At 47.6% G+C, this 12117-nt stretch overlaps 1 protein-coding gene across 1 annotated transcript in view; it reads left to right on the plus strand.

Annotated features, from left to right (window-relative positions):
- Positions 1-8181: 8181 nt before the first annotated feature.
- LOC119099906 (26S proteasome non-ATPase regulatory subunit 5) overlaps positions 8182-12117 on the plus strand; it is a 45146-nt gene continuing 41210 nt past the window's right edge. Inside the window, exons 1-7 of the mRNA XM_037223000.1 lie at positions 8182-8469; positions 9021-9165; positions 9449-9533; positions 9804-9964; positions 10386-10536; positions 11085-11186; positions 11581-11769. Coding sequence (XP_037078895.1) covers positions 9091-9165; positions 9449-9533; positions 9804-9964; positions 10386-10536; positions 11085-11186; positions 11581-11769 — 763 coding nt within the window. The 5' untranslated portion in view covers positions 8182-8469; positions 9021-9090. The remainder of the gene's footprint in view (positions 8470-9020; positions 9166-9448; positions 9534-9803; positions 9965-10385; positions 10537-11084; positions 11187-11580; positions 11770-12117) is intronic.

Consider the following 12117-nt stretch of genomic DNA (forward strand, 5'->3'; position numbering starts at 1 on the left):
CGCGTTACCACCTGCGTGCGTGGCCGGCGGCGCCGGGCGGACTCTGCTGAGGCGCGGCCGCCCGGCCGCTGTCACGGCCTTCAATCACCGGCGCCACAAACGAGCCGGCCTTGCGTTTGACGGACAGCCCGTGACGCCCGGCTGCCGGCAGCTGAGACGCAAACAAGCGACGCGCCAGCGGCGGCCGCCGCGCGGCTCGGCGGCGCCGGGGCCGCACGGCTGGCGTGCGTAGCAATCGTCGGAATGGTTTCCGAGACTACCTGAGCGGTCGGAAGCAGTGGTTACTGGTAGTTCGGTCGCCCCATCTCTATCCCACGGTGTGGCCCAGAGATCCCTTGTCGGCCCAATCATGCTCATCTTTATTAACGACTCGTCCAGCTTCCCACCCCGCCGTCGCCTACTGTCCCACGTCAATGACACCCAACTCCTTGACTCCGCCACCCCGATGTCGTCGGCCTGTCCAACCTGAAAGTACGTGTTGAGCAGTTCATTCCGTGTCTTCAAAAGTGGTTTCAGTCAAACAGCCTAAAAAAGACAGACGTCACGCTGATCGGTATCAAACCCTCCACCAGAAAAACCGACAGCTTCCACAGTACCATCTCTGGCGCAGGCATTCGCCAATCAACCTCAGTGAAGGCACTGAGTGTAATCCCCGGCCACTACCTCACCTGAGAATCCCACATCTCCTCACTTGATGAGCGCTGTAATGCAATCCTCGTATTTCTGTTCAAAATTTTACACCACTTCACTCTTGAGGTCCCGAAGTTCCTTGTCCAAATTCACGGTTTCTCCCACATCCTCTATTGCCGGTCCATCTGGGGTGGAGCAGCCGAGCGTCGCCTAGACAGGATGCAAAGGGTGACCACACTTTACAGCCAGGCTGGTGCGTGGTATCTGCCGCAGCGATCACATTTTACCCATTCTGGAAGCACTCGACTGGCCTAGCGTCGCGCTTTATGTGCACTACCTGGACTGCCTGAATATGTACAGGGCACCGCACGTCACGTTTTTTTCCTTTTACGACAACAGCCATGTGGATGTGCCTTCAATAAAACAAATGTAAATGTAAATGCAAACTTACAGGTCGTTACTGTACAGCAAACACGCGTATAGCGCTGGCGTACAACGTCGGTGCCGCACAGCAGACACGCTTACAGCGCCGGTGCCGAATAGCGCCGGTGCCGTACAGCAGACACATGTACAGCGCCGGACACATACAAACACAGACACAGACACAGACACAGACACCGACACCGACACCGACACCGACACACACACAGATATGTTATATAATATACACATACATATATATATATATATATGCATATATATATATATATATATATAATATATATATATATATATAGATATATAGATATAGATATAGATATAGATATAGATATAGATAGATAGATAGATAGATAGATAGATATACACTATATATATATATATATATATATATATATATATATATATATATATATATATATATATATATATAGGTGGGTGGGTGGGTGTATGTGTGGGTGTGCGTGTGCGTGTGCGTACGCCTGTGCCTGTGCATGTGCGCATGCGCATGCGCGTGCGCGTGTGTGTGTGCGTGTGCGTGTACGTGCGCGTGTGCTTTTGTGTGACCAAAAATATGCAATAACTGTCGGGTTCCGGCCCCCAAAACTACACAAGCTGTCCCCATCGCGTTCGGGTAGTCATCTCAAGACGTATCGGACATCTTGAAAGTCCTTGACCTAAGTTGGGTCCACGCGCAGTCCATGGATACCACCACAGCTGCGGATGCATCCTCTTGGTCCTCTCTGTATCTTCACGACATGAAAGGATTGGGTCTGCATTGGCCATGCCCGTTTCCAGACATTTCACTCGATTTTTGAAGCATTGTCTTGGGATGATTAGGCGTCGCGCATCAGTTAACGGAAGCCTGAACGTCTCGAGGGACCCTGCCACCGCGTGTCAATGCTGGGCCTGTGCCTGTCTGGGACTGTTTCACTCTTTATCGCCTGCCTTAGCGACAAGCAAACCTGCTCCTCCTCCAAATGACCCAATCTACCCCGATTGTCTGTCTGTCCTCGGGTTTGCGTCATAGGGCCACCCAGGTAAAACCAATCCTGCGTTATTGAAGATTCGGCTTCGGTGTGAGGTGCGAGCGGCGCGAGAAAATTTAGGCGCGAAGTTTGAGTCGTGACACATGTTTTCACAAAACAATTTGATATCATGGGATCAACAATGCATCTTTGCTAATGCTAGTATTAGATTGTGCTTAAGCCAAGTGCATGAATTTAATGCATAAAATGTTCTAAAAGCAGCGATAAGGATACGCTTGCTGTAACTATGTAGAAAATGTATGTGCTATTAATGGAGCCACCATATGCATGCTTTTCATAACATTGTTCCTGCGCTAAAGCAAGCGCGCGCGAAAATGTCCGCTGAATAAGTGTATATCACATTATGTCAGCAATTGTAATTCGATGGTAGGCGACTTTGCGACCACAACAGCAAAGTAATAGCAGAAAAGCAGGATTTCGCGTTATGAATTGACGCATTTTTTGGTGCACACGGCGATTGTACTGCTTCTGTGCAGTCTGAAAGTGTTATTTAAACTCGAATCTGTGAATTCCCTGACAATGGTGAAAGCACGTAGCTAAACATGTTAATACGCATTGGCAACATAATTTTGAATATAACTCAATTTTTACCATAATGTTGTCTGGAAAAGTATAAGATGCATCAACAAAACAGTGCCACTGTTCCAGTTACAATACTCGTTCGCATATGGTTTGTCGAAGAAAGCCCTTTAATCGTTGTTTTGATAGTGGCTGATCTTGGCCGTTTTTGATCTTTGGCCGTTGTCTTGGCAGTGGCTTGACCTCTGTTGTCCTGGTTACAGGGGCAACCGAGAATCGTTTGAGTTTTATGGCACGGGTCCTTTCGTGTTTTGAAATAAGGGCTCAAGGCAAAATTAGTCCGTTGAATCGTCATTAAACCACTGTCATGGCGTGTTCATTGCCAACAATAGATTATTTTAAGCTCGGTGATTAATTCAAAATACAGTCCTACCCTAATACAATCCTGATGCGATCTAGGTCTGCATTATTTCTCATTCTGTAGCTAAATTGGACACATGATCTAAAGTAACTTTGGGGTGCCAAAAAACGCGTCCTATTACCAACGATTTCATGGAACCTTACAACAAGCAAATGCGGGCCACAATAACCTATGTTAGGCTCCCAACCTACCATTGGTAGAATAAAAAATATTGCTTGACATAAAACAGCTTCCACGAGACCGGTGCACTGGTGGCGTTAATGTCACATTTAGGCTGTGAGGAAAACTTGTCTGGGCTAACGTTTGACAACAATAAAACACTCAAATTTAAAATAATTTCCCCGGAACATCTCTAATTTCCTCTCCTTCGCGGGAATGGTTTTCAAGCCGCAGACATCACGTTACTGCACGGTATCCTCCGTGGCAACGCCAACGTGCGAAATACTCACATCCACTAATTTGTCATCTGCCACCTACGTTAGCCAAGCATCCGTCTTATCAACGAAGTCTGGGAGCTCAATGAAATTCTTGAAATTCTTAATCATAGCCAGTTTTGAGTTCAAAACCCATTGGTTTCCGCACATGAAGCTCAAGTCTATTTTGCACGCTCGATTTTGGCAAGGCCAAAAAAGAGATCAAGCGTTACTTCAGTATAGTTAAAGACGAGTGTGGACTTCAAGGTGTTTCACACGAAATGCTAGTTTCAAAAGTGTAAGTCAGGCCAAGCAAGCACTTTTTAACAAGTATTGCTGAAAACTGCAAACATTAAGACTAGCATCTTTCACGCAATCGTTCTGGTCTTGGAACTAGGGATCCCTGCTTTCGTCCCCGCCATTAGCGGCAATATACGCCACTTGCAAAAGAGTATCAGTAAAATGCGAAATGCTCAAATGTATGTAATGTGAAGGACTTTGCTGGTAAATTTATTGCATACAAATCAAACCATTTTGAAATGAATATTTCAGTTGTATACTACATTTTTAGCGTACACCTATAGCCATCATCTTTCACAGACTGTACACTATATTTGGTACTATTTGCATCAAATGTGTTTGCTATCATATTCGCTGCTTTTTTTATTCCATCCACCATTTTATATGATATTCTCCATTTCATGCTGGCCATTTCATACGGCATGGATACGAAAGCAGAACGGTTGCAACAGTAATTCTATATTTTAGAAATTCAGAAAATTATGTTTGGTTGATTGGTGGCTCCGGAATCCAATTGGCTTTTGTGCGGGAGCGCAAAGGCACTGACTTTCATTGACTTAGGGGAGGGCCGTAGTGTTGCTACCGTGATCTGCTATTGTCCGCATACCAGAGAAAACAAGCAGGAAAAACACCTAAACGATTTCGAAATTCCAACAGGGACTTTGTACTATCCCAGAACGTCATGATCATATTAATAAACTATCGTCACAAGACATAGGGTTGCAGCGTCAACTCTCGGACTCCGCCGCAGCAGATTTTGAAAATTGGGCTGCCATAAATAAATAGCTTGAGCTTCGCTGGATCTAGGCCTGTGTTTCGGTACTGTCAGAAGTCCAGGTCCATATCCAGGTTGGCAGGTCCGGTCATGTAATGCGCACTTTTCAATGGTTATCTATTTAAAGTTTTCAAGTAATGTCCTTAAACGGTAGCGTTTTACATTTCTTTCATTTCACCTGTCAGTGATGACCCGAAAAAATTTAAAATGTCTTTGTTGGCGCAGGTCAACGCTAGTCATGCAAAATACATAGCCTACGTTACAAACAAGGCTGTTTGAGAGCTATGATTACCAGCATCACTCAGGCGACGACGTCCTTAGATTTACATTTATCTGGCGTGGCATGCTTGTGCCTTATTTCACCGTAGAAGTAAAAAAACTTTTGGAACAAACGTCGAAGAAGCCATCGCCTCTTATTGCAAAGGTGAAATGGGTCAACGATGATAATGATGATGATGAAAAGATGGACAGAGTCAATCAAACATTAAGGAAAGTGCACTGCGACATAGGGATGGCCACGACTCCACAAGACAGCAATGCTCAATCTCTGCGGAAAAACTAACGGAAGGCGTGGGAGTGGCGTTGGGCAGCCGAAATGGCACGCACGAGCTATGGCGTGCACAGTATGATGATATTCCTATTGGGAGGATCTACACATAATGTGTTCATTTTGCTGTCTTTAGGGAGTTGTAATGATTGTGTGAAATACGTTTAGCGTTCTGTGTGAGCTTTTGAGGTTTTAACGTTTCACCAGAACGCTCGTACACGCACTTCACAAGTTCTAGCTTTCTAGTGGTTCGTAAGATCCGACAATGCATCCCAGTAGCGAAAAAGACGACCTGAAAAAGTCGCCCCGAGTCTTAAAGGCGAGCCGAATGGCTGTAATGATGCTCCTGAAGCCTGGAAATATTCCCAGGGGTTAAATGTACGGCCAAACTCCGCAGAAATTCCCTAAAACCTAAAAATTGTCCACTGGGATTGGCCACCCCCCCCCCCCAAACAAGATGGTCTCAATTCTGGAAAAACGTTTCGTTATAATACAGTTGCATCCCTGAGGCCTGGAAACGTTGCGAGGGAGGCCAGCGACATCCTTAAGAATACAAGGACTACCCATAGGTCCCATGAGGGCTTTGGATGACCCCCTGTGTTATGAAAGACGCCCAAGGTGTCTGCAAAATATACCCGAGGCACTTTCAACACATTCAAGGTTCCAGACACACAAGGCACAATATACACAGACAGAATAAGGAAACCAGTAGTACCCCGCACACGTTCCACTGGCCCTGCCCCGCTCCGCCTTCTGTCTCCTCCCCTCGGCATGGCGAAAGCAGTACAGGAGACAGGACCGGAGACATTCGGACGGGGCAGTAGCAGGGGCTGCAAGGGGCTTCAATGCAAAATGATTAACTTTCAATAGCGTTTTAAGGGATTTTCACCCTGACAAATTTTGCGCCCGGCTTAAGACACTCGGAGACACTAATGTCACTGTACCACGTCTTATGACGTCAGTGTAAAACAAATGACCTTCGAGATAAGAGTGGGCTATCAAAGGCTTATACAAGACGCCATTCTATACATAAGGAAAAAACATGACTTATTTTTGTCATGATGCTGCACACAACTGGGTGAAAAGCGTAAAATATGGCAACTAACGTCATAATAGTGTCTCCCATGACCCTTAGCTCTTGTTAACAATGCGTTCATCCTTAAGCCACATGTGCGTGCGCGCGTTAGATGTGCGCACCATTGCGCGCCATTGGCTTTGCCGGGAAGTGGGAGCCTTTGGCGAGGGGCATTGGATTGGAAAGTAGAAGATCTTGTCCACCCGCACTTGTCTGTCTATTGACGATAACGGTCAGGTTTTATTAGCCGCGCCTCGTACTCGTGGAAGGCCAAGACTCATGAGTCCACGATGCCACATACATCACGTCAAAAAGTTAAATGTGGGTATAATGGGTGTCTCTTCAAGGGTATATGAAAAACCACGAGAGGCACACTGTCAACAAACATGACTCCAGCCGTGTTATACCGAAATTTTTTTGATTTGGTGCGGGAGGAAGATGACAGGCATGGACGTTACAGAATGGTGGGTAACGGGTGATGGTGGGTAATGGTGGGAAGGGTGGGTTGTTTGTCTTGGGGGTCATAAGGTTATATCGTTGGCATAAAGGAAATCCGTTTTTCTTTTACTAGCAGTATTTACAGCACGCCCCAGCTTTGTGTGCACCGTGGGTTGTGCATAAAACTTGCGGTAGGTAGCGAAGCAGTATAATAACGAGTAAATCTATTGCTTTTGGTATTTTCAGCGTCCAGCTCCCGTAAACAGCACGAATTCATCCTAGGTAACACGAGAGATGTGTCCCCACGCCTGCTTCACTCACGGCGAAGGAATCTCTCTGTTGCGCGCGCCGAAAGACAAAACATTTGTACTGGAGTAAATTTATAGGAATGCAGGTTTAAGGTACTGTGTATAGAAAATAATTGAACCCTAAAAATGTTTAGAGCTTACTTGAGAGGCTGTTTTCTTGAATGGGCTGGAAAGACAGGCTGTGGGACCGGAAACGGCAGTTGGGAGACAGTCCAGTATACTTTCCGACCTCTGGCAATTTGTTCCTGTGTATTATACACGTCAAATTCCCCCATTCTGGTGGTTCGGTAGAAGAGATTCCGTCCCATCATCACAGTATCACGTGCCCCATGGACTAAAAGTACCATCCTAAGACGGTAGCTCACATGGCCGGATACTTGTTCTTGAGGCATGTTAAGTTCTATGATGCATAATATTGTTTGCACAGCTTAATTAGCCACGCCAGCCACTGGGACAAAGACCGACTTCTGGCTTCGAACCCGAAATCAAAGCCAAGATAACGACATGAAGCCGAAGTTGAAGCCGAAGTCGATGCTCTTAAGTATCGATCTGCGAAGCCGAAGCTGGCGTTTTTGGCTTCTTAAATAAACAAACTGTTGTTTCGTCTTGCGTGTTAATATGCAATATGTACATACGATTCTGGCAGTTAACAGACGTCCGTTGGCCGTTGGCCGGTTGAATAACCTTCGCTCAGATGGGGGTCATTTTGACTGGGCCTGAGATCTCGAAAACTAAGATAACTTTCCCTGGTCCACTCCTGTAGTCATGACCAGAAATAATACTAAAAAGATAGTCTATGTGCGATTGTCCACTTCTTCCCACCCTTTTGTGATATTCTTCCTAAAAATATTGGTACCACGGGCCTAAGCAACCATATCAGGGGAGGGCCAACTCAACATCGACCCTGACAAAAATCTGCCTCCGTGGGCTAGATTCAGTTGTTCATTTGGCAAAACACTCTGGGATGCGCTACTTGTTTTTTGTATTTAAGAACATTTCTGATTCGATGGCAGCTTGCGCATTTCAAATAGTTCTGGGAATTCTGTAATTTATCAGTTCAATTTCTGTAATGGTAATTGCTTGTAGGGAGAATTATATGCCAAAATAATTCATGACTGAAAGATCAATTTAGGAGTTCTGGATTGTGTACATGAGCCAATTGATGGCGCGACGACAAATCAGAACACACACATAAGCCTCGTCATTGCGGGGCTCGGTTCTGTCCCGTTTTGGCTTACCCGTTGTTTTTCCAGAATCCTTTCCGCCCAGTCGAGCGTCTCGGAGACGTGTCCATTCAAATCAATTGGACAATTTCAAGTTTTCTCAATTTGTCTGTGTCCAATAATTGGGGCAGAGGTCATCTGCAGGGGGAACAATGGCTGTGTCCGTTAGTGATCTTTCTATCCTGCTCCAAAATATATCGATCTCTTCCGAACCAAAGTCTGGCCTGGACGAACTGAAGAACGTTTTATCTACGCTCCGTATTGATCATATTCAAAATGCTGGCGATGAGCTCGATCTAAAATTCTATTTGACTGCTTGAACAGCTCCAGCAAGTAAGTTAGCTGCTCATTGGATTGTTTTCTTGATAATTGACTAACATACCATGTTTGATACTTGTTCTGGGGATGATTATGCATTCATATGCTGCTGCTTCCATTTCAAAAATTAAGCAAGCATTATTGTGGCAATGCTCTCTTGACTTTAAATTTAGGCTGCTCATGGTTAGTGTATAGAGCAATGTTCTTAAACTTCAATTAGGAGCCTGACTCATGTGCAGATAACAGTAGGGAGAAGCATAGCTAGGGGTAATTAAAATGGACATTTTGTTTAGAAAGGTAAAATGTAATACAAAATTCAAGCAAAAGTTATAAGCTGATGCCATTTTTGAGCCCAGCATATGACACAATTTCATGATTTTTGGAATCTTAAAATTAATGCATACTGCAAGCATTCTGGATAACACCTTCAGAGGTGTAATGGTTTTTCTTGCTCCAGTTTCAAAGGTTAGCAAGTGAAGTAAATGATGTTAGAAAAGAACAGTTTGGTGTTGTCTTTCATCTCATCCATTGTAATTGTTCTGCTACCATGTACTTTATTTTCATAGGGAGCAGGTGGAGACATGTTCTGATGTGCTTGGCAAGCTGTTAGTTGCAAGTCCAGCCTCTGTAAACATCATGAGGTACCCAACTGAGCTTGACCGAGCTCTGTCCCACCCCATGGAGGCTGTCAAACTGCTGGTGCTCAAACAGGTGAGCTGCTGGATCTCCTCATCTGCTGTTTGCCACATGACTTTAGGCCCCAGGCAACTCTTGATTTGAGTTAGCTTATGCATCTTTTGAACTAAAAATATTATGCAGCTCCTGCAATTTTCCTTGCCAGTATGGCAGCTTTTTGAAATAGCATCCCTGGGAGATTCTTGCATATCTTTGAGTCCTTAGTCCAAATATAAAAAAACAGTCTGATGCATCTCAGCATCCCATGTGGTTTGACAGGATTGATCAGAATGGGTACATAATCTTTGTCTTTTTGCAGGTGTCACGATGTGTTGCTGATGACAGTGCATTGAGGAACTTGAAACTCCATTCTGGATTACTGAAGAATGTTATCAGCTGCATTGGTATGATTTGTTCACCTCCAATGGTGTTTTGAGATAAGCTTTTTAAGTTTTTTCTGATCTTGAACTTTAGTATTCCACACATTGTGTTAGCTTTATCTGTCTGCCACCTGTTTGTGAAATACGGATTGACAATGATGCTGTCAGACTGAAATTTCCCCTTATCATTGTGCTCTATACCAACGGCCAATCATCACCAGAGCTGCGCAGCACCTCCAACCTCTGGTGGGTGTTGGCTGCCCTATCTGTGCTGACCTGGCTGACTATCTGCAGGGTGCCGCGAGGCGTCAGTGGGCTCGGCGGCCATACGTGTGGTGACGGCGCTGGCCTGTAGCAGCCAACAGGCCGTCCTACTGGTGTTCAGCCCGCCACTGCTCGACCAGCTGCGCCAAACCATGGCCTCCAGCGACGTCGTCCGCTACCGGGGATACGAGGTGAGCTTGGATGAGCGCCCACCCTCCACCTGTTTGCTTTTTGTGTTTGAAAATGGGCGTGAAATACCTGGAGATAGTTGTCACAACAGTTGTCAAAGATCAAACCAATGTCAGCCATGCATTGCAAATTATTTCCTCTGCTTGTATTTGAACATGCTGCAATTTCTTCCACTTTTTTATCTGCAATTTGGGTTCAGGTATAATCATTGATCCAAATAATTGCAACCATGCTGAATTTGCCAGCACTACATGGTGTCAGTAAAAGTCCCTGAAAGATGGCATGTTAATGCGTGTGCATGGCATTACCCTGTCCAGTTTCTCACTTGTTATCCTGGACCTGACCGCCTACACGCCGCATTAGATGGCCGTCCATCTGCCGCGCTGCCGTTCTGTAAGCACCAGTACCCCTTCCGGCCGGCAGGTGGCGGTCAGCGTTTCGTGCGTGTCGCGGGAGAACATGAAGCTTCTGACGGACGTGGGCCTGCTGCCCGAGCTGGTGCAGGAGGTGTTTGGCCGCGACGTTCTGGTGCAGCTGAACGCCCTCGAGCTGCTCACCACGCTGGCGCGGGCCGGTGAGTGACGCAGGCTGGCCCGGGACGCGGCCGGGAGCGTTGGATGCGCGGCGCACGGCGCGGCCACGGTGTTGCAAAAGTGTATGGCGGCGGCTTTGGTTATGATTCAGCGATGATTGCTGCTCTGGGGCCCGTTCTTATTCATTTAATGCTTTGACAGCTAGTGCAATCAACGAAGACGCGGGGGCTAGTAGTTTCCGTTTTTCCCGGCATTTGCGTTTCCAAATGTTCCGTTTGAATCGATGCTATTAGCGAAGATCTCGTTAGTGTAGAAGCCATCCTCAGCACTGCGTGTCTGCAATTAATGGACATCGTTAAGTCGAAATTATTATATATTATATAAATATTAAGCCAAATTAAGTGAGGGGAAATCGATTTCGGAGTGTCCGCCCAGAACGCTCGCAACCTGCAGCTATCTGCCTGTGTCGAAACGCGTTCGGCGACTCGCTCAGCCGACTTCGCCAACCGGGCGTCCCTGGTGTCGATCTGTGCGTACCCCTGCGCTGAGCTGGTCCGAAGCGGCTCACCGCCGTCCCGGCGCGCCCCAGACCACGGCTTCGAGCACCTGGAGGCGGAGGGCGTTACCCAGCGGCTGGAGAAGCTGCTGACCGTGCCCGAGGACGCGTCGATGCACGACTACATCCTGCCGGGTAGGTGGTGCTGCCGGACCGGGCGGCGCCGGCGGCGCCAGGAACGGCAGGTGCCCCGACCGCGGTCCCCTGGCGATCAATGTGCTGAATGTTTAACTGGATTGGGCCGCGCGATTGGCGTTGCATGACCCGCTGTTCTTGGAATGCGCTCACCCGGTGTTGTGGTTTGGTAGCCAAATTTGTAGAACTGGTATGAACAGGTTAGATTATTTTTGGCGGTCTGTCGGCCCGAGTTCGCCACTCCTGTGACTCTCACGGCGTTAGGTCACGTTGCTTTGGTGGACCGTCCGCACCCAACTCTCGTACATTCATCGTGAGTGGCGCACCCTCGCCGCTCTCCGCACCCGTCTCCGTCCGCTAGCCCCGGCACTGACGTGTGGGCCCACTTCGACAGGTGTGATGAAGTTCTTCGGCCAGGTGGGGCACGACCGGCCTGAACACGTGCTGTCACGGTACCCGTCGTTCGCTGCCAACCTGCTCTCGATGGCGGCCGAGCCGGACCACACTCGTCGCCTGTCCGCGCTCGACACGCTGGCCTGTCTCGGAATGACGGCCGCCGGCAAACTGGCGCTCGGCAGACAAGGTAACAGCAGACACGCTGGCCTGTCTCGGTATGACGGCCGCCGGCAAACTGGCGCTCGGCAGACAAGGTAACAGCAGACACGCTGGCCTGTCTCGGTATGACGGCCGCCGGCAAACTGGCGCTCGGCAGACAAGGTAACAGCAGACACGCTGGCCTGTCTCGGTATGACGGCCGCCGGCAAACTGGCGCTCGGCAGACAAGGTAACAGCAGACACGCTGGCCTGTCTCGGTATGACGGCCGCCGGCAAACTGGCGCTCGGCAGACAAGGTAACGGCAGACACGCTGGTTTGACTGGTCTGTCTCAGTCTGTCCTTTTGAGCCACTTTCACGGTTCGCCTCGGTTTCTG

Source organism: Pollicipes pollicipes, unplaced genomic scaffold, assembly GCF_011947565.3.
Source record: "Pollicipes pollicipes isolate AB1234 unplaced genomic scaffold, Ppol_2.1 Scaffold_4881;HRSCAF=5763_pilon_pilon_pilon, whole genome shotgun sequence".
NCBI lineage: Eukaryota > Metazoa > Arthropoda > Thecostraca > Pollicipedomorpha > Pollicipedidae > Pollicipes > Pollicipes pollicipes.